This window comes from Cheilinus undulatus, linkage group 4 (genome assembly GCF_018320785.1).
Source record: "Cheilinus undulatus linkage group 4, ASM1832078v1, whole genome shotgun sequence".
In the NCBI taxonomy this organism is placed as follows: Eukaryota; Metazoa; Chordata; class Actinopteri; order Labriformes; family Labridae; genus Cheilinus; species Cheilinus undulatus.
Window position 1 is genome coordinate 56457377 of NC_054868.1, and position 23969 is coordinate 56481345.

Here is a 23969-nt window from a genome sequence, read left to right on the forward strand (position 1 = left end):
AAAAAAACAAACAAAAATTTCTCTTTGTCTAAATTTAATCTTCTTCTTTGAAAATTAAATGAAATATGAGCAGCATCTTGCCTGACTCTACTGTATGTTTTACTTTCAGCAGGTGGTGCTACCATGCTAACTCTGTAAACAAACACTTTGACATGGAGAATTTAATGATGCGTTTTTAAATTTGTGATTAAACTAAGACGACACTTGAATGATAAACATGTTGGTAACCAATATAATATTGATTTATAACTGCCTAAGTGCCGCAGCAAACAGCAGTACCAAAAGCATTCCCGGGGCGGAGCCAGTGGAAGCCAGGGCCAACCAGGGTCCCCTAAAATCCAACTGACCTTGTAGACCACCTCAGACCTACGTAGACTGGAATTAACAGTTTTAATATCCTCAAGGTACAGCATATGAAACTGGCTCATCCTGTCACTGTAAAGCATTTTTGGCTGGTCGTGTAAACCCTGGAAATTTTTGTGTGTGAAAAAGTGTCACTGCTCAAACCTTCCCTAATCCGTGTTCTTTGACCATCTGAGCACTTCCACTAGCACTATTAGTGCTGTTCACACAGAAATAGATGTATTTGCCTTTTTAAATATACAAAGATCAGCATATTATAATAAATGAGCAGGTTAAGAAAGTTTTTCATCAAAATTAACCCCTGAAACAAAGAACTTATTTACTGGGAGGAGTTTCCTGTTTCTGTGACAAACAAAAGAGGGAAGGAAAAACAAAAGACAAGCAGACGAGGTTTGATTTCTCTCAGCGCGTTGAGAGCCAGCACCAAGAGAAGACCCTGCTTCTGCGAGGTAGCTGCCTTAGCGAAAATTTATTTACAATTCACAAAATACAGGTGTCGCTCTCAGTGTTCAAGCATTTCACATTAGTGTGGTGGTCTGACGACACCACTCTCCCTCTCCTCTTCCTCAGTCTTTGGTTTCCCACTCATAACCTCTGCTTCACATCCAGGAGGAACACTCCTACAGTCATGTTAAATACCCATCCAGTCATGTCCTCTCATTCACACGCTCAGTATGTCTGAAATTAGTCAGGGTTTCCTTTTCACCACTTCTCCCATGAGTTTCATTTTTCTATAAAAACCTGAATTTACAGCTCTTTCAAGTTTTTTGTAGTTAGGTTAGCTCCAAAATTCAGCTCAGTAGAGAGTGTGGGCTTATCTTTATCCATAATTATAGTTTTAAGTATATTTATGTACAAATTCATCTTTTATGGCTTTAAAACACAATAAAACATCTGTGAGGAAATCTGGATAGTTGTGCGTTGGATGTAAGGCGGCTTCCTAAAGGCATGTGCAGAAGTAACGTAAATTTATCTTAATGCTAAAACTTAAACTAAATAGATAAGAGGTGGTGACTGTAGCCTTGTTCTAAAACTTTAACACCATGGAAGAATAAAACACAAATCTATAAATAAACAAGTTTGTATGCAGCATCTTCCATTTGAACTTGTTCAGGAACAAAAATCTTGTGTGTTTGCAGCTCGTGTGGCTCTGACCAGAAAGGATCGGCAGCATTTACATGTGCGGCATCACAAGCTCCAAATCGAGTCATTTCCAGGCAGAGGAAGAGCATTTTTTACACCTTTGAGGCTCTTATCCACATTTTCCTCCATCAAAAGACTGGAGCATTCTTCACCATAAATGTGTATTAAATCAGTGCATTTACAAAAGTTTGATTTCTTAAATATATATATATATATATTTTTTTTAGATTTGAAAAATAAAGGTTTAGACATTTGTTTTAGTTTCATAAAAATAGAGCTAAACATAAATCTATAGCTTCATATATCATAATGTAGAGTACATATATGGATGGAACTAGCAGTTAAAGATGCAGGCTTGCTTTTGTATTTCTAATTTACCATAAACTGTCAGAAGAGTTGGACAAAGTCTAAGTGATTGTATCCATTCCCTTACAGAAGCAGTCCCCTGAAGCCTACCTGTGGAGGTCACCATATCCAAACAGCAGTCTCAACCTCACTACTGATCGACCTCAAATGCTGACTGACCACGATGACGTTTGCAGCCATGTTAGCAGACTTCCATACTTTTTAGTGTGCCTGCTTGTAACCGTCTCTGGAGCAAACTTGTCTCCTTGCTCTAACAAAAAGCTATGGACTGAGAATCAGGTTCACCAGCGCCTCAATCTCCTGCACTGGTTTTGTTTACAAAGTCATGGCAGTTTGGCTCAGCCACGCGGAGATCTATGTTAAGGAGGTAGAAACTGGAGCTGACAACAAAGGAATCAAGCCCGGCCAAGTCGGTACTGCTTAAAGAAATGCATTAAAAGTGACTCGGGTGCTTCTGCAGCCAGCCTAAAGGTGAAACTCAAGGGCCTGCAGCTTTAGGCATCCCTCTACTTGCTCCAGTTTTTCAGATCGGAGGGTGCTGCTTATTTTTTTATTTCTAAACTGAGAATGAAGACGCTGTGATGCTAAATAACGTGCCACCATGAGCCCCAGGTGTTTCTGCTCGTACTTGTGTTTAAAAAAGCAGGAGGCTTCCAGGATGCACACGCTCTGTTCAGGTACGGGGTTGTTTCCTGGTGACGTGCTGTGCTGAGATCAGTTCAGGTCAGAGTCACTGCAGAGCTCTATGACGCTGTATTTCCACTCATCCAGTCATTGTAACACACAAACACTCATTCACCTGTTCTACTCAAGGACTGAACACCTGTTCGACATTAACCCAAGATCAACTCTCTAAAGAATGAATAGGATGAATAAACTGCAGGCTGTGGTGCCCACATGACGGTTTGAGTAAATTCTGTTGTTACTGCTAAATAAAACAAAATACCCTAATTATCTATTCCCTTCTCTCACTAAAACTGACTGTAAACCCGCTAGATTGTTTGATTTATTGTGAAACTAACTGTGATATTGCAGTTCCAGTAACCTCCATGTTGGTGAAGCTTAGCGCCCCCCTGTGGTCAGGATTTATTTTAAGAAGCGCAGCGTGCAGTTAGGAGAGGGGTGTTAACCCAGTTTACAGAACAGTTATTGAGGACTTGGAGGTTTTGGTTCAGAGACAGATTAAAATAATGAAGTGAAAGTGCTGACTGTGAGCTTTATGGCTGTGGAGCCCTTTGGTGTTGGACTTCTAGTGTTCTTGTATGTAGACGGTATGAATACAGCATGTAAACACCCCAGATTTAAAGCTCAAAGTCAACAGTTGTACTTCATATCCATGTAGATTTTATTTTTATTCTATCAGCTTGACTTAAGGGCAAAAACAAAAGCTATCTCTCCAATAACTGCACTGTAGGTGGCTGAGGGAGCTCTTCTGCCAGATTTAACTTCTCTGACTTCATAAATAATTTGCTTTTTGAAAGCTAATAGAAAAAGTTTCTGTAGTTGAGCACTAGAATTAAATATAGATAAGCATATTCATGTTAGCGGTAAGTTTGTGAAACCAGGACGTCCTGTTACTGATTTTAAGGTTGTAATGAAGTACTGAAGAACAGCCGTCTCCTGACTTCTCCTCATGTTTAATAAACTAGATCACGCCTGCCCAGCTGATCTCAGTAAACCTTAAGCTCTGACTTTTTGCTCCAAGAATCTAAAACTCTGGACTTTCAGCCTTTAGATTTCCATAAATCAACACTGATAACAGTGACCAGTGTGGTTCTATAACCCTTTGTTTAGCCGATACCAAAAGTTGGTTCCAGGTTTTTATTTGTCTCCGTCGCGGTCCCCCCGCAGCCGTCTCTCGTGCTGCCGCTTGGTGATGATGTATTTGAAGAACTCGTACACGGACCAGCTGATGGCGGTGGAGGGCATCTGGTATATGATCCTGGCCTGGACGCCTTTGAAGAACGCCGGCATGCCTCCCATCCTGTACACAGTCCGAAACGCCTCGCCCAGGCCCGAGATGTGGCGGCTGCCAGGAGCTGTGGCGGTGGCCGTCGCTGCTTCCGCCTGGATCATGTGAATGGCCTGAGCCTCCTGCGTGTTGAGAAGGGTCTTGCAGACGTCGAGAGGAGTGGTGGCGGCGGCGGCGACGGCTCCAGCTAATGCGCCTGATACTACGTGTGATGAGGGGTTGTACTGTCTGTGGGGGTTGAGGAGCTCCTGGAGGTATTCGTAGGTCATGAAGTGAAGCGCCTGGAAGGGCACGTTCATGGTCAGCTGGGTGGTGTAGCTTCGGTAGAAAGCCGCCGGACCTTCTTGCCTCAACAGCGATCCCATACACTCGAGCACGCCTCGATAAGGAGAGTTGAACATCTGCATTCGCTGTTTCACAACTGGAAGGGGAGACGGAGAAAATGAGAAAAACTGAGACAGACCAGCACCTCAGGAGTAAACAGCAGTGACTATCAGGCTGTCAGAGTCTCTTTGTAAATCAGCCGTCCTGCCTGTTGTGTCATTATTATGAATTTGTGGGGAAATTTAGTTTAAAAGCCTGAAATAAATAACTACAGTAGAAAAGACAACATCTGAAAACTTGATATCAAAAATCTTTCTCCAGATTATATGGATATAAAAAAATGAACTTTATTTGTAGGATAAAAACAAACATAAAAGTCACTGAGAGAGGAGAGGCTTGTTGCAGTCATGATTTGGTGTACTGAGTCTTTAGCTCCATCTAGTGTCTAAATGGTGGAATTGCATCACCAGAACGTGGCCTCATGGCCTGTAGTTGAAAGTCTTTTAAAAGATAAGAGAAAGGCTTCACTGTGCAGAGTATTTCAGGGCATGAGTGTGTGAGGGTCAGGTGATGAGGTTTTACCTTCAGCCGGGTTCATAACTGCATCATGCAGCACCGTGGCCATGCAGCCGGCCACTCCTGCAGAACAGAGAGAGCAATCAGGAGAGTTAAACCTCAACCACCAAAGCATCAAATTTCATTGAACCACAGTCTTCATTATAATGAATGTTTTATGTTGAATGTAATAATGTTTTGTATCCCAAACAGCCACAGTTAGGGTGTCACGGTTTGGTGCACATTGTCACACCACAAATAATTCGAACCATTAAAAAAAAGAAAAAGAAATGTGACAGTATTTACCCCCCTAAACTTGGTAGCAGCAGTGTTTATTTAATAGACTAAAACTAGACTAAAAATGTTCATCTACAGCCTTTTTTACATGACAAAAACTAGAAAAAGACTAACAAAACTAGATCTGTGATGACTAAAACTAGACTGAGACTAACAAAACTAGATCTGTGATGACTAAAACTAGACTGAGACTAACAAAACTAGATCTGTGATGACTAAAACTAGACTGAGACTAACAAAAACAGATCTGTGATGACTAAAACTAGACTGAGACTAACAAAACTAGATCTGTGATGACTAAAACTAGACTGAGACTAACAAAAATAGATCTGTGATGACTAAAACTAGACTGAGACTAACAAAAACAGATCTGTGATGACTAAAACTAGACTGAGACTAACAAAAATAGATCTGTGATGACTAAAACTAGACTGAGACTAACAAAAATAGATCTGTGATGACTAAAACTAGACTGAGACTAACAAAAACAGATCTGTGATGACTAAAACTAGACTGAGACTAACAAAAATAGATCTGTGATGACTAAAACTAGACTGAGACTAACAAAAACAGATCTGTGATGGCTAAAACTAGATCTGTGATGACTAAAACTAGACTGAGACTAACAAAAACAGATCTGTGATGGCTAAAACTAGATCTGTGATGACTAAAACTAGACTGAGACTAACAAAAATAGATCTGTGATGACTAAAACTAGACTGAGACTAACAAAAATAGATCTGTGATGACTAAAACTAGACTGAGACTAACAAAAATAGATCTGTGATGACTAAAACTAGACTGAGACTAACAAAAATAGATCTGTGATGACTAAAACTAGACTAGACTAACAAAAATAGATCTGTGATGACTAAAACTAGACTGAGACTAACAAAAATAGATCTGTGATGGCTAAAAGTAGACTGAGACTAACAAAACTAGATCTGTGATGGCTAAAACTAGACTAGACTAACAAAAAGTTCTGTGATGACTAAAAATAGACAGCAAAACACCCAAAGAAGAAAAGGTGGTTCCCTGATCCTGCTGTAAGAGAGGCAGACCTGCTGCACTTCTATCCCTCTCTTAATCACTGTGCTTTTCCTAAAAAGCCTGCAGAAGTGTAAACAGAGTGTTGAAGATACAACTGCCGCTAATACATTTAAAAGACTACAGATGAACCGCTGGAAGAAAAAAACCCTAGTCTGGGGTTCACAGCCCATCGTAGATCAGAAATGTTACATTGCTCTCAAAAAGACATTTTAATTTGCATATTATGTTGTAATTATTTTTCATTTTTCATGCTGTGATATTAGGCTGTTCTGTTTTTCATTTTGCTTATGTTTTTGTTTTCCTCTTTTTTTGGTTTATGGTTAATAACTCAGGCTGTACCTGTTAATAACAGAAAAAAATTAGTGAGGGACATCTGGAATTATAAATCAGAGACTCGTCCTTTCCATCAATGAACTGAACCTGTACTGAACCGTGAGCTCTGAACCGTTACACCCTGCTGTTCATCTTTGTTATGAAGGAGTTAGATCTGAGCACCATGAACGTCAAACCGGCTGGCTGACATCTTACCGTTAGCCAAGTGGCTGTTAGCTCCAGGGTGAATGGCATCACTGAGTGAAAACTTGATCTTCTCATAGCAGGCGAAGTAGAGGGCATGTGCAGGCCCCGCCCCCACCGCTAGAACATTCACACCTCTGATTGGCCGCCAAAAACCTTCAGTCCGGACAATCTGCTGCAGGGCGTCCATCACGTTCCTGTAGCGTGCTCCAGGCTCGGGGTGTAGGCTCTGCATCCGAGTCTGGGGTGAGAGGAACCAGAGGGAGACATGAATATTTACTGTAGATGGAAGGATAAAAACATTTCTGATTCAGTAACAGGGCTGTTTCTTATCAATTTTAAATGAACAGACACAGGAGTTTTTCTGTTGTAGATATCTTACGGACATTTCGAAAATACAAGTGGAAATGAAAAAACACAGTCCATGGACAAATCCCTTCAACCAGACTCAAACCAACAGTGCAATAAAACAATAACTTTATTTATCCGCGAATGGAAATTAATTTATCTGGAGTCTCATCTGTTTATGGTAGAGTTATATTGTAAATATATATAATTATATATTATATATGTAATAATAGCTTCAGTCCCCTGAAGTTTTCTGATGTGCCATTTCTTGACGTGATACAAAAAAAATGCTTTCTCTGGTCAAAACTTCATGGAATCACTTATGGCAAGGTCAGACTACATGTTAGTAGCACCATTATAGCCCAACCAGGCAGACACAGGGTTCCGAACGCATACACCGCCACAGAGGCTGTAACTGGGGAGTCAGAACGCACACCGCCACAGAGGGCTGTAACTGGGGAGTCAGAACGTACACCGTCACAGAGGCTGTAACTGGGGGAGTCAGAACGTACACCGTCACAGAGGCTGTAACTGGGGGAGTCAGAACGTACACCGTCACAGAGGCTGTAACTGGGGGAGTCAGAACGTACACCGTCACAGAGGCTGTAACTGGGGGAGTCAGAACGTACACCGTCACATAGGCTGTAACTGGGGAGTCAGAACGTACACCGACACAGAGGCTGTAAGTGTGTGAGTCAGAAAGTACTCCGTCTCCGAGGGTGTAACTGGGGGAGTCAGAACGTACACCGTCACATAGGCTGTAACTGGGGGAGTCAGAACGTACACCGTCACAGAGGCTGTAACTGGGGGAGTCAGAACGTACACCGTCACATAGGCTGTAACTGGGGGAGTCAGAACGTACACCGTCACAGAGGCTGTAACTGGGGGAGTCAGAACGTACACCGTCACAGAGGCTGTAACTGGGGGAGTCAGAACGTACACCGTCACATAGGCTGTAACTGGGGGAGTACCAGAGCAAAGATTATAAGACCATGCTGATGTTTCTGATTGTAAACTTCCTCCAGTGTTTGTATTGGTTTCTGTGGTCTGCATATTTTGTTTTGACGGCTTGGCGACTAGAAATCACACCGGTGTCTGCCTGTAGTTATTCAGAGTGTTTATGACTCTGCTTCAACCTCAGACTCAAACTGAAACTGCTGCTCTCAAGCTGCCAACCACAGACCACAAAAGTAGAGCAAGTAAACGCAGCCAGGAAGTGGTGCAGATTTAAATCACCAGAATTGTTCCTAGAAGCAGAAATCTTTGTCTTCCTGTTTGTGTGCACGGCCTGAGAAACAAATTAAACCCCAGAGCAACAAAGAATTCAGAAGCTCAGGACCAGGATGCTGAAATCCTCAAACTTTTCAGGTCATGAAATAGGTGAATTTCCCTCCCAAGGTTAAATATTTACAGCAGAGGAGGAGGGGGGAGTGCTGCTGTGTATGAGGACATTCCTGCTGGGAAATGGTCACCAGTATGGAATGTGCATGGTCATCCACCGTCTATTAATCTGGTGATGGAGATTTTAGGTTGTTTTCACAGACATGAGACTAAGAGTTAGCCAGAAAGTCACAACAAGTTTTCAGTGAGCAGAAAAGTATATTGAAAGTCATATCTTCATCTAACATTTTCCCATAATCAAACCCAGACAACTCAGACTAACTGTGCTGCTCTGATTGGAGTCAGAAAACACCAGGAAGAAAAATAAAAACAAAATGAATAGTGAAGAAAATGGACAAACTCTTGGGCTCAAATATGGAGAGTGAGGGAGCATTTAGGTAAAAGGCTGGGGGTTAATCCAGTTTCGAGTTATATCACTATATCTATATATTCACATGAGGTGTAGGGTAAGAAAATATTAATGGCCCTAACACTCTGAGGTCAAATTAAAACACTTTTCAAGCATTTGTAAGCTTCATTTTCTAGCTTTTTCATGCAGCTGTGGTTAATGACATATTCATATAAAAGCACAGCCCTAAAGGTGATTTTTCAGACGAGATGATGCATCATAACTGTAAATGTTTTTATCTAAAACACCAAAAATTAAACAGATTAAATATAATAATAGCATGAGGGGCCCCTAAGAATAAACAATGACCCCTGAAATCTCCAAAGTGTCACATTATTGGCCCCCAAAGTAATGTACACTCTACATCAGTTTATTTCATTACTCTGCATCTAAACTTTGCCAGTGCAATGTTTCTTATAAACAGGGAAATGAGATCAAAATTTCCAGCATTTTTCCTGAAACCAGGTATTTCTCAAACCCTGAAACCACAATCATTTCAGGCACCCATACAAGCCCTGAACCTTGTTTATACTGGTGTAGTGAATGATGCATTAAAATAAAAGCCTATTTTATTATAAGAAGAAGAAATCAAATCACACTGATCCCCTTTGAAACCACAACAAAAAGAAAACTCAGATGTTGAATGTTGGGTCAGTTATTTAAATGTATAATCTGTACACGTTTGTTTATAGTGTTGTATGTATTAGGGCTGTCAATAGATTAAAAATTTTAATCGCGATTACTCACACAAATTCCATAGTTAACTCGAGATTAATCGCAAATTAATCACACTTTTTTTGTCCGTTCAAAATGTACCTTACAGAACTTTTTCTCAAGATTTAAATACCCTTATCAATACAAGTGGACAAAAATGTTTTCTTTATGCAAATGTTTGTTCATGTCAACAACTCAAAACAACAACAGATAAAGTCCAGAACATTCTCTAGTCTGAGCTCAGAGATACTGAACGCTGCAAAAATATGCTGAGAGCATAACATGGTAAACTCAAGCCCAACAAGGACAACAGATGGAGATACTGACCTTAATGTGAGATTACTGAATAATACCAGAATGCAGAGTCAAACTTTAGACTTCTAGAAGTTACCTCCTCTGTTCTAGGCAGCTGAATAGAACAACAGATCTCATCATCACACATGGACATAAAGAGCAGGTCAGTGAAGTTTAAATCACTCAAAGATCATCCCTGATCCTTCACACTAAAGCAGAGAATTTCAGCCTCATGTGAGGGAAATAAAGGTTCACAGAAACATCCCTTTACATCCCTTTAATTACACCACAGATCACTGGGAGCTCAGCAGTAAGGCACAGACACATCTAATGGTGTTTCACTGTTCCGATGTGAGTAAGTTGGACACATCTAAAAAATCTCTGCTATTATTTATCATATTTTACTTTCAAATTAAAAAATGCCCAAATGTAAAATAAACGCTGACAGTAAGAAATTACCATCATCAGTCCAGTAGATTTACTGGAATCGTAATAAACACACATGTGAAGCTGCATTTCAAAACTCATGAACACACAAAGTAAAAGAAGTCTCAGTGGAGAACCTTTAAGGTGTAGTAAGAGGACTTGACTATCTTTTCATTCTTCAGATCATAGAAGAGCTACAGATTTAATCTAAGACCATTTTTTTTCTTCCTAAATAAAGGAGAGCCACAGTCTAATAATGCTTTCAGCTTCTATTCTGATACTCTACAGAGCTCATTCACTCTCAGGCTCACCTGTAACCTCTGCTCTCACACACCAGCCTCTGCTGCTCTGTCTCCTCCTCATGATGCTGCTGTAGCCTATATTCACCATACTGACTTCATCTGTGGACACACACTGCGTCACTGTGCTGACCAGCTCAGCGACGTGTTCACTAAACTTTTTCAGATGTGTGTCGATAGTGGTGAGATTCCATCTATCTGGAAAACAGCGACAATCATTCCTGTGCCGAAATCAAATAAACCGAGGGATTTGAATGATTTCAGACCAGAGGCTCTGACATCTCTGGTGATGAAAACTTTTGAAAAAATCCTAAAAGAAGAAGTCACCCCCTAACTGAGGGTAAACTTGATCCACTACAGTTTGCCTATCAAGCTGGGAGAAGTGTGGATGATGCCAAGCTCTTTGTTTTAGACAGAGTCTATAGGCACCTGGAAAAGCCAAGAGCTCATGCCAGACTTTTATTTGCTGACTTTTCATCAGCTTTTAATAAAATGCAGCCTCATATTTTAATCGAGAGACTCTTCTCTCATTTTAAATTGCCTGCTCAGATTTTATTGTTGCTTCTAAATTTTTTAACAAACAGTCCAGCAGGTTTTAGTGAATGGTCACATGTCCAAGCTTTTAACGTCCACCACTGGTTCTCCTCAGGGCTGTGTCCTTTCTCCCCTGCTTTCTATCTTGTACACAGACAGCTGTAGGGCTAACCAAGAGGGCAGCTATCTGGTCAAGTTCTCAGATGATACGGCTTTGCTGTCTCTTCTTCAGGGTTCTGAGTCAGGTCATGGGGACGCTCTATCCATGTTTGTTAAATGGTGTGATGACAGCTTCCTTGACCTCAATGTCCAAAAAACTAAAGAACTGGTCATCGATCTCAGAAAGACTGGCCAGGGGCCTTTACCTGAGGCCAGCATCATTCATGGTGAAAAGTACAAATGGTCGACTCTTACGGGTATCTTTGAACTGTGTTTGACTCTGAACTAAAGTTTGTTCTGAACAGAGTCAGTGGTCAAACGTGGTCAGCAAAGGATCCACTTGCTGTGGAAGCTGAACTCTTTTAGTGTTTCTGAGGGCATCTTATCTTGTTTTTACCATTCTTTTATTGAAGTCTTTTAACTTTTTCTTTTGTGTGTTGGTTTAATGGACTGTCTGTAAAGGACAGGAACAGTCTAAACCAGATAATCAAAGTCTGCTCCAAGATTATTGGTGTCCAGCTGGACGACCTAAGCTCCCTCTGGAAGAAACGTGTGGTCCAGAAAGCCAGAGGAATAATAAATCAGCCTGACCACATTCTCTCCTCTGACTTTTCTCTTATGCCCTCTGGGCGGCGCTATCATGCTCCCCCAAGGAAAACCCACAGATACTCAAACTCATTTATCCCTTCGGCTATCAGGCTGCTGAATGCTGAGAGGTGAACAGAATCTGATTGGTGTGTTTTGCTCGTTAATGCATCCTTGACATTGTATTAATTGTACCTATTGTATTTATTGCTGATCCTGTGGATCTGTTGGCACTGACATGTGAATGTGGTTGCTTTCTTGCTGCAGTGAATGTTTTGGATTTGTTTGTCTTTGTTCTCTGATTGTTTAGATCGTTTCAATAAGGCAGGGTAAACTGTAAACTGAATTGCCCTTCGGGGATTAATAAAGTCGTCTGAATCTACATCAGACCATCTCCTATAGGGACTGCAAAGTCTTAGACACTTTTGCAGCATCTGGATTGACTGTTTTCTAAATTTGGCGTTTATTCACAGTTCCAGTCGATCGTTTTAGTAAGTTTTGTTTTTGTCCAAATACTTTCACTTTGAAGCAGGAGCTGCGTGGAGATGGGAGAGGGAGTAAACGGAGCTTTAGGAGACATGATCGGACCAGTCAACAGTCCATATAAAGGGTCAGCGCAGCTGTAGTGTCGGTTCATAGCAGACATAAATAAATGAATAAATCATACTGGCCCAAAAGTGCGTTGGCACACCAGGAAATGCCCAGTATGCCAGATAGCGAGTCCATCCCTGTAGTGTTGTCTGAGCGTCTCCGTAGTAAACAACTCCAGTATGGTGAGGGGGGCGGCTCTCTGCATTAGCGGTTTGCTCGGCTAGAAAGTGGTACGGGCTATATAAGACTCTATAAACTCCTGATAACTTAGTTCATGTCGACAGTAGGAGAAAATAACTTCAGTTTTATCTGACACGATATGAAAGCTGAACCTGCCATTCAAAAGTCCCCGTCCTGTATCCATTTCTGCTCGCTTGTACCGCATCATGACGGCGCCACTTCCTGAGCTGACAAACTACGGGATGGGTCGACGATCAAACAGAACGCGCACGCATTAATCGTGAGACAAAAAAATAGCGGCGTTAAAAGTAATTTGAGTTCAGGCGATATTAACACGTTAACTTTGACAGCCCTAGTATGTATATATAGGTGTGCATATAAATGTCTCCCCTATCCAACCCATAATATATTCAACATGTAGCCTACATAACAGCTGTAAATAGTATTCATAGTTGTTTTGATTTGTAAGCGACATTTCTATATTTCCTATTGTATATTTATTCATTGTACTGACTGAATGCTCTTTTTACTCTTGTGTGCTTTGTTTACTCCACTCTTCTGCTGTAAATTTGGAATTTACCCTTGCAGGCCTAATGAAGGAATATCTTATCTGTTTCTAATAGTGCTGCACAATTCATCTAATTGCAGTTTGGATGCCAGGCTGTGAAACTACATTATCACATAAATACAGCAATTATTCGTGCATTAAGTAGTACTTGAAAGGTTTAGAAAAACGACTGCAGAAAGACCTTTGAGTTTATAATAGTGCCACTATTGTTCTTTGTAGAAGTACTGTGGGTTTTTTTTTTTGGTTTTGCCAAAAAAGGAAAAACTTTTTGACAGTTATTTTTAAAGCAATACCATCAAAACTTCAGGTTTTGTATTTTCTCAGTGCAGCTTTATATCTGGAGGCAGGCACATCCGGCTGCAGATATTTCCATTAACTCATGCATGTTGTCAGTTTAAGTAAATAAATAAATAAATCTTGTTTCAAATGCATTTTTTGTTCATCTTGTAGGGTCTACTGTGTATGACTGCTCTCTGTTTGACACTCTGTTAGAGGTGCTGCTGCCTGTCCTGGACAGGACATTCTTGCAAAAGAGATTTTAAATCTCCGTGAGGTTTGTTCCTGGTTAAATAAAGGTCAGATTAAAATAAAGTAAATGTGAATATTTTGAGTAGAGAAATACTTCAAAATGATCATTATTCTCTGAATTTTCCTTGATAACCAAGACAGTAGACTCATGACACTATTTATGGATTATATCATAATCACAACTACAAACTCCAATATTGTCCCGTAAAATTGCAATTGCACACTATTAACAAATCATGTGGTAATAGTTTTCTAATCAGCAAAAACTGCATACAGACTCCTGTACATTGTCTAAATTTACATTGTCAACACTTTAAACAGTGGGTGGAAAGTGCCTTTACTCGCTGTTCTAAATGAGAGATTTAGACAGCGCTCTCCTTTTCTTTGGTTAAAAATATGATTGACTGTGAAGTTCTGGAGCTTTCTGATACTATCAATCATTTAAATAATGAAGACCAGGGGTGCACCGATTGCAATTTTCTGGCTGATCACCGATCTTTAAAAAGCCTGACCTGCCAATTCCGATTTTGGCCAATACGGCCTTCAATATACCTTCAACGCTCCAATCTTATTTTATTGAATAACATTGAAAAATACCCGTGAAGCAATACAAACTTGTTGCTTTAACTGCACATGAGGTAGTTCTCTCAAATATAAATGAAAAGTTTAGAGCATTGCTGTCCAAACTACTAAATTATATCAGTCTTTCATTTTGGTAGGTAGAGGTACATATGAAACCGATCTTATCCACCAATCTTATTTACAAGGATCGGCCGATCGCCGATACTGATTTTGGCTGATCGATCGGTGCACCCCTAATGAAGACCACTGATCATTTTGAAACAGGTGGTATTTACAAGTTTGGAATATTTCTGACAGCCTCACTAAACCATAAAAACAGAGAGGATTTTCAGAGTTTAGACAGGATGTGGGAGTTTGTGCATTTGATAAGTAAAAATAAAACTGGGTGTTTTGAGCTTTAATTTCTGTTGCAGTCAAATATGGTCCATTATGATTTTTTCTTTCAGTCTAGTCATATCAAAGTTTTAAGTCTTGCATTGTTACTACTTTTTGTTTGTTTTTTCAGGAAGAAAGAAACTTGAAATATATCTCATGCTTGAAATTTGGATTAAAAGATTTGATGTTGAGATAGAAATGTTCATTAAACCCTGTACTGGTGCCTTCTTATCTGGACATGCACTTATCTGGAGTCTGGAGAGTAAAGTAGTTGAAGCTTAAATGCAAATAAGATGACTGGTGTTATTTAAAAGCTGCATCAGTCAGAAAATGGAAGATCACCAGACCTTCAATCAGATCTATAAACAGCTGCTAACCCTACCCAAAGACAGAGTCATGGACTTAACCCTGGGATGCATGAGGTTATGTACTGGTAAATGTTACGACTATTGAGTTATCTTTATGGCCTTTTCATTGCTTTTCATACCAAAGTTTAATTTTTCTTCATTTGTGCTGTATTGGAGAATAGAGCTGGGTATCGTTCCATATGTTCCCATTCATTCCTGTATCATATAAAGCTGTGACATCCCTGGAGCGATCATTTCTGCTCCCTGATGACTAACTGTGAACCCTTTAGCTGCAGCTGGCTCTGACCTTTATTTGATTGGATGACAGAGGAGTAATACTGTTGACATTTAGCCTAGCCTGGTGTATCTCTGCAGCTGAGCTGGGACAGCACTCTTAAGGATGAAAACAGAAAGAGAGAATGTCTCAGGAGCCTGAGGTTAGGGGGACTGCATCAACAGTTATTTTATGTGTATAATAAACCAGCTTATTCTCCACTGTGTCTCACCTGTGACTATGACCTGACTTAGCAGGAGTTGTTTCCTCTAATCACAAAGCACATGGAGCTCCTTTTTATTGTGCAGTATGGGAAAATATCTTTTCTGTCCTTATCCTTTCTGTGGATTCTACTATGACATAAGACTGTGAATCACAGTTACAGGAAGGACCGTCTGCATGGAAATAAATCTCTGACAAACCCATGTCTTCACAGACCTCAGTGTCAAAATAGTTTCCTTGAATTTGTTGTGCCTTAAGGCTGGGAAAGCACTCTGTTTCCTGTTAGTCTACCTTTAGTGAAGACTCATTTCCCCATGTTTCAGTGTTTGGCAGATGAGTTTTATCACCTCAACAGTTTATCAGTGACTGACACAAACACAACTGTTTGGATTTAATAACAGTTATCAGGAGTAACCAAACCACTAGAGAACTTTTATCAGTTCAAAAACTTTCTGTATGTGTTTTAGCTGTGTTGTTGGTCAGATAGGGTCCAAATCTGGACATTTGACAACTAGGTGTTTGAATTTAATGGTTCCACAGCCATTAATGTTTGTTGGCAACCTCCTCCACTTCCTCTGAAGGAAAGGAGACTTCCCCAACTTCATGTACAAACATCATTTACATGACTGATCTTAACAGGACAGGATGGTCTTACATGTTTCTCTGTCCTGGTGTATCCTGAATATCTTAGCTCTGATTGACCTCTCCTACCAAAGGCAGGTTTTCATCTCTGAGGCAGTCACAAAGAATGACACCAATCCTTGGTTTTTCTTACATAAAGAAGGTACAACCGTCTCATTTCATCAGCCATGCTCTGGTAGCCTTTTAAAAGGTATTTCTCTTCAACATTAACAATAAGCTACTTTCACTGACCCACCACTGAGCTACAAACACTTCCTTGATGATCTAGGTGGATTATCATTGGTTTGGAGGGAGGACATCATCGATAGGTGATCTAATGACACTTTAAATAAGAGAGAGTGATGCACAGAGTGGTCTCAATGAGATTTTCTCATCTATGAAGGAAAGACGGTCACACATCTAGATTTTTAACTGTGTGCTGTCCATCCTGGGCCCCGACTTTAGGGGGTGGCATGAAGTTTGACAGCAAATTCACCATTTGCTCTCGTCAATTCACATACAAAAAAAACTAAAGCCTCAGAATCGAACCGACCACTAAGGCATGGGGATAGTGGCCTTCAGCTATTTTAAACTTCATGGATTATCATTTATCAACCATTGCTGTCCCCACTGATCTCATAGACTGTAAATATGAGAGCTAAACTTTTCTACAGTAAATGTTCTTTGAAAAACAGTTGTAAATAAAACTGCCTTAGCTAAAGTTAAGCAGCACAGACTGATGTAGCTGATGGTGAAAACAGGAGGAATAAGTCAAAGTGTCTTACTGATGTAAGAAAGCATCGGTGACAAAACCAGCTCTGCTGCAGGATTCCTACTGTCATTTCTAATAGTTCTTCAGAAATGGGGCACATTGCCTTGTTTCTATTGTCTTCCTTGTTGCTTGTGTTGACATGGACAATGTAGAAGGAAAAAGAGAGAGAGTCAGCCAGGAACATTTTCTCCACTCTCTATTTCCTGTCTCATCAGAGCTTGTCAGCTTGTTTTAAGTGGAAACTGTGAAGCATGAATAAAATCCATATTTGAACTTGATGACTGCTCACTGCTGGGGAAGGCTAGTCAAAATAAAGCAGCACACTTTTGTTTCTCCACATTCAAAATACAGACACAAACTGTCATATGTCCAAGGGAAACAAATGTACAGAGCAGAGGGAGAAACACTGACTGTGCAGGGCTGCACCATGCAGCGTGATAGCTGACACGCTGAACTGTAAGGACATGGCGTTATCCCTCTCTCCTTCTTACTAGCGCTGTCCCTGACATCCATAAGACATTTTTACAGAGTAGATGCACCTCTACAGCTCAAACTCAGGGGTTAAGTTACTTTTAAAATATATATCTTGAGGTGACGTTTTTCATCCAATCTTGTCCAGTCTGTCACTGAACCATGCATTTTTTTCAGCCCTAAGGATATTAAAGTAGTAGAAATACAAGTTATTATCAGCTCAATATTAGCAGATAAAAGCTTAAAAGTTAATTATTATTATAGTGTCAGAAGACATGAACACATCTGCCAATATTGATCTATTTACCTTCTGTAAATATGGGCAGATATTTGTGATTAAATACAAGGCAGAACCAACAGACCTATAAAAGCTGAAGTCTTTGTTTTTGTTCATCTAAAGTGTGTCTGAAGGACTGAAGTCATTGTTTGTGTTTATCCGTTACAACACTAACATATAGCCGTATCGGTGCAGTATTGGCCAAAATGATTTTGGAAATATAGCTAGGTGTGTTGGATATCAGGAAAAATTCCCAATTGTGCATCCCTTAAAAAAATAGATTCAAGTATGATAATATCTCTGGTACTGCTGCCTTGATTTTGGCTCTTGCCAGTCACCTAAAAACCCCCCTTATAGACATTAAGTTGCAGAAGTTTACCTTGTACCAGTGACTCATTTACTAGCTTTTGAAATCTCCCTCACCTTTGGTCCCTGGGCAATCAGGCCTACACAGAACAAGCATTCACGTTTTAATGCTGCATTCTAGTCATTTACAAGAACTCAGAGCAATGAGGAAGTCTGAAATTAATGCAAGGAATCAACAAAACCATCACCCACACTATTAGACAGACATGTTGGTCAACCTGCTGTGTGAGGAACAGGAAACTAAGATTGAGAAAAAATGGATCATACCAGAGAGAAGAAGAGTTCTGCAAAAATTACTGGAACGAAACCAGACTCAATTCCTTAAACTGAAAGTGCATTAACCCACAGAAAGTGTTCTGCACTTTCTCCTTTTGCCTCATCTTTGTCACTCAAACAGGGTTTTAACCAGAGAGAGAAAATGGGACTTCACCACCAAAAACAAAATGTTTCCTTGAAGACGTTTTCCTCCAGCTTCGTACTAATGTGATCTGGTCTGTGGGCTTGTTCTTCCATCAAACCAAACTCAGAAATGTGGGTTTGTGGGTTTTACAGCCTGGGGTCCTGCCATGTTTGGGGCTGAGTTTGAATTTGGTCCCTAATCCTTGCCAGACCAGTTCTAGGCTGTTTCTGTTCATTAAAGGCTGATGTCAACATTTGTACTCAGAGGGTTGTTGTTCCATAACTCCGTTATCCCGATCATGCCAAACAAAGTTTACTGGGCGCAACACCGGCATGGCCAATTCAGCTGATGATTCATGGACTTTATGATATGCAGTAGGGGTGAAACGTACGGAAAAATTCAGTTCGGTATGTACCTCGGCTTTGAAGCCCAGTTCGAAGCGTTTTTCAGTACGGTAACTAAAGCGAATAATTAACAGAATTTATTATTATTATTTTTTAAATTGTATCTGATTGTATTAAAATAAACAGGCTGAATAGATTACATTTAAATGATTAATAATGCTGTAACCTCCTTTAACCTGGAGATGAAGAGTTCCTAAACAGGACACAGGTATCTGGGAATATTCAGGCTGTTGTTGTGGTTGTTAGGACAGTGTGATAGTGAGTTGTTCTCTGGTTTTCTGTGTTCGGTACACGTCTGTAACGTACCAAGAGGCTCATACCCAACAGACACGGTACAAATACACGAATTATTTAATCAATGTTACCTAACACTTCTGCCTGTTAAAACACTACCAGTGTTCTTTGTGGTATTACATGTTTTCACTGAAAACAGCACCAACACATTCCATCCTGGGGCGTTCTGGTTCTGCTGTGTTGGATGGAAAAAAGTGATATGCATAACTTGTATTTGAAAGGCTTTTTTAAAAGTTCACCGACAATAGAAGACAATCTGCTGCGTGACTCTGATGTAGAGATATACAATGAAAACAGCTCTAGTAAACGAGGAGCTGATCAGCTCTGGGGCTTTTTTTGCCCGAATACGCAGCGGACTGGAAGAGCTAATCATGGAGGAATTTGTTCTGAACAAAAGCTTTGTTTGATTTGAAAGTGCTCCGGGAAGCCACTGGGCGCTGTTTGTTCTTATCTTCTCACAGAACCAGGCTCAAGGGTGCCAGTGTCCCACAGTGACCAGTTGTGAACTTTAAAAGCTAATTTGCTTTTGGCAGTGAGGTTGTCAAACCGCTTTAGACGGGTTAATCTTTAAGAAAAGTAAAATCTTACTCATGCTCCGTTGTTCAAGGAGGGGTCTAGAGGTGATCTCTGCACTCAGTGTGGGTAATTCACTTGGGATCAAATAGCTGAGTCATGATGAGGCCAGTAAGTTTTCGTTTGAGTCAAAGAGAGTTAGTGAGAAGTTGCATGAGCTTAGATTCCAGAGCAGTAAAAACTTCCTCATTTGACACGGACACAGTGTTAATAGTCCAAACTACAGGCTCAACGCGGTGCTGTAACACTAGCCGTTTTTACAGAGATTCCTCAATAGAGGTGAAAAGGAATTCCCGTCTCTGTTCCGCAACGAGCATTTCACACAAAGGTGTAACAGAGCCGTGCACGCCTGAGCTTACACACACGCCCCAGCGTCCCGTAATCAGATGGCAGCTGCTGCCCAAGCTGCTGCTTTCAATGAAACTCAAAACTCTGGATTTCTCGGTACAAAACTTTGTATTTTCTAAATGAAATATGGGGAAAATAACATGAACTTTCATTTTGATCGAATAGATCCAACAGGCTTTTTTTCTCCATGTTTCTGAGTTGGAGGTCCGACTTTAAGCAGTGTCCCAGCGCACATATTTACGTCAGACGTGGGAAACTTCAGAGTGCCGAGCTCACTTGAACACATCATGGAAGTTTTCAGAGGCTGCTGTGAGCAGAGATGTGTCTGCTCTCTCCTCTCCTGTACAGAGTGTGATCAGCTCTCTAACCTCAGTCTCTCCAGTTAATCCACATTATTCTTTCTTTTATCCCGCTGTTGTTTTCTCCGATGAAATGCCGCTCGATTAAACCGCGCTGGTTTTTAAATCTCCCGTTTATGGAGACAGCAGCGCACACTCGCCGTTGCAGAATGCCGTGACGTCCTTTCGCACTCGTTGTGGGAAAGTCTGTTACGGCTCTGATACTACCTCTCGATCCGGATCAGAGGCGGGGTGAGATCGACCCCCCCCCATTGCAGAACGGTCGCTTTCGTTTAGAACGGCGTTGCGGAACGAAGGCGTAACAGACACGGGACAGAGAGGCAGTGTGAAAGTAGCTGATGTCCTAACAGCAGGTGTTGGGACTAACTGTCCTATTAGTAATGCACCACTATCCCCACTTTGAATGCTGCTAGAACATCTAATGCTCTTATCTATGGCTTACTGTGTTCTCAATCACAGCATGCTGAACTAAATTTAAGAAAAAAGGAAAAAGTAAACATAAACCAAAAGTTACACTCTAAATCTTTATTTTGTTTAGTCTTTGTTTGGCAGGATGTTCTCATCTTCATCACTGCCCACAGGTAGTTTTACTCTCATCTCCCTGCATGCATCTCCTCTCTCTGGTCTGACCACTGCATCATGCAAACCTAGAGATCATTCCCCCTGAGTCCCCTCATCCTTAAATCTAACGCACTGAAAGTTGGGATTTCTCATCCACCTTTAATAACCTTTGTCATTCTAGCATTTAATTTTGACAGGATAAATAATTAACCTGACTGGGTTAAAAGCTTTGGTCGTGAGAAGGTTGGCAGTTACTTAATGTGTGTTAACAGCTCTGATTCATCATAAAATTACCCAGTTAGATAATCCTTATTGCTTCATACTGCTGATGGTTCATGCACATGTGAGCGACTAGAAAGACACTGCTGTTGGTTCATTGACTGATAACCCATTTTTAGTTAATAATCTACTGCCTTAGTGATTTCTTCATAATGAACTTCAATCATGACCTCCTGTGACAGTTTTATCAATCAACATCACTGCGTATTACATCACAGCACTGAGAAATGATCAATCTAAGTCCAAAACCAAGAAAACAGCCTTAACCTACACCTGGCCTGACTGTAGTAACGTTGGACTGTTTAGATTCTGTTTCAACAATAACAGGTCTACAAGCAACTTCAGTTTTAAAATGGTTTGATACTTCCTATCATAGGCTGATCAAAAACCCTTTTATAATAACAGATGATACTGATTATGTCTGAGTAAGAACCAACTTTGTTTTATTTATCTACAAAAAGAAAAATATCCAAATAAATGTGCTGAATTTTCATTCATCATCAAATCTAAAGATCTGATTGCCCTGCCCTTCATAAACTGTCCAACCTTGGCAGCTATTTTAAATTGAGCCTAAATGCTTTATAGTCACATTTTAGTCACTTCTAACTTTTATAGACTTATTCTACATTTAGTCAACAATGACTCAAACTCATCTTAGACTATTTTAGTTAACCAAAGTCCTTATATTTCAGCCTGTACTTTCAGTCATAACTTTAATTCTCTTTGAACAAATATAATCTATAAAACTGTAATATTAATGCCAAAGAAAAACACTCCTTAATGCTGCTGGCATACCTTAGAAACACTGCCATGGTTTCTGGATGTCCAACAGTCCTGCACTAATATTTTAATGTTGTTTTAGTCTCCTTGATGAAAACTTACTATATTCAGAGTTTTATGGCCAAAGATCTATTTTTAGCTAATCTCAGTTTCACCCCCTTACTAGTCGAAGTTAACTCTGCAAGTAAAACCTGAAAACTGTGGTACTGATAACAATACAGTAACACTGACATGGTATATAGCAAAGCAAGTTATATCAGAGTATTTCAAATATGATTGTGTCCAATTATCATGATAAAAATATCATTTCCTAAGAGACAAACCCGCATTTTAGCCGAGGTGTCCGATAATTGAGGCACACTAGCAAGGAAGGGCAACTGCCGGCTAATGTATGTAGCCTGCCAGCTAAGCAGGTGAGTCCCTGTCAAAGCACAAAGTTGTCAAATATTAATGTTAACGTGTTGAACTGGAACTATTACACGACATTTCCTCGTTTGAGTTTGGATTAAAAGGCCAAAATGCGTCGTGTTATTGAACATTTAAACAATGTTAGGTTAGTTAACTGACCTCTGTTAGCAAGGTTAGCGCTGCTAGCTCGTTGCCTAACAATACTCGAGCTCAGGCTTTGGTTGGGGCCTACCTGTGTTTCTACAACCAGCGTCTATTCAAAGGGACATAAGCAGGCTCAGACCACACCAGAGCAGCCGCTAGAGTGAATGTTTGCTGGGGTACCTTGACGCAGTCGATGGGGTACATGAGGCAGTGCTCCATGATTCCAGCCACGGCTCCTGCCAGCATGTGAGTGCTGGTGGCTGCTCCCTGAGGAAGCCCTTCATAGTCTACTTCTGTCTCCGCAGAGGTCGAGAGTAACACGGGGGTAAAGTCCTGTTCCCCCGCTTTCCTCGATGAAAGAGAGCCCACAAACCTCTCCGTGACGTTGGCCTCCAGGAGCCTGCCACCCAGCCATCGGAACTCTGCCCCGGCTGCAGCGCCCGTGACCCGGCTGTCCACGCCCGGTGCCTCCATGGACGTTCGCCGGGACACGAATCCGTCCGCCTCCATTCAGTAGAAAAGGTGTTAAAGTCCGTCAAACGTGCCGAAGGATGTGAGACCGCGGCGGCCCGGCTGCTGGCGTCACGTCCCTGCCGGCTGGGGAGAGTCTTGGCGGGCAGCTGTGGAGACTCCGCGAAACTGCAATCGATGTGGGCGGGGCTTTGGTGGGTTCGTCAGTGAGGCACGATAAACATGTAATATGATTCGATAAGCGAACTGTCAATCACCCACCGTACCGCTGATTGGCCAATTCGGTTATTAAATAAGGCGGGCAAATAAGGATTTGGCTCAGTGGGCGTTTACGATTTCGTAACGTTGGGATGTCACATGTATGTTCGGGAAATGCTGCACAGGCTCCGCCCCCTCCTCCCAGGCTGGACCCTATGCCAGCGTCATGTTTCTGTTTTTCAGGTAAAATTCATGTCCTCCCGCTCCCCCTGATTAACTTCATGTGTCAAACACTGATCACAGTTCAGTCTCACTGTCCTTGGAGGTTTTTAATCAACAGGAACAAACATATAACCGTCTGGTTACATAACAGGACGGTGAGACCAGTGTCTGGTGAGAGGGTGTCTGGATCTGAACTTTTACCATCAGACGAAGACAGGCAGTTTCCTTAAACCTCGTGCACCAAGGAGATTAAGGAATTAAACATTTAAATACACTGGACAATCGTGAAAACGTTCATTTATTTCAGTAGTTCCATCCAAACGGTGAAACTCATACAGTCCTGGACAAAAGTATTGGCACCCCTGGAATTTTTCCAGAAAAAACACCATTTCTCCCACAGATTGTTGCCGTTACACATGTTGTTGGTATCCAAATGTTTATTTCCTTCATGTGCACTGGCACAACACAAAACAGAAGAAAAAAGACAAAACTGACATAATTTTACACAAAACTCAAAACTGGGCCTGGCTAAATTGTTGGCACCCTCAACTTAATATTTGGTTTCACACCCTTGGGAAATAATAACTGAAACCAATCACTACCTATAACCATCAACAAGC

At 40.9% G+C, this 23969-nt stretch overlaps 1 protein-coding gene across 1 annotated transcript; it reads right to left on the reverse strand.

The window, feature by feature from the left end:
- Positions 1 to 754: 754 nt before the first annotated feature.
- Positions 755 to 23088, reverse strand: LOC121508025 (mitoferrin-2-like). The gene is made up of 4 exons (XM_041784489.1): positions 22639 to 23088; positions 6599 to 6827; positions 4751 to 4807; positions 755 to 4265 (listed from the first exon to the last, which is right to left on the reverse strand). Exons 1-4 carry the CDS (start codon positions 22966 to 22968, stop codon positions 3694 to 3696), a joined length of 1188 nt encoding a protein of 395 aa, XP_041640423.1. The 5' UTR covers positions 22969 to 23088; the 3' UTR covers positions 755 to 3693.
- Positions 23089 to 23969: the final 881 nt, after the last annotated feature.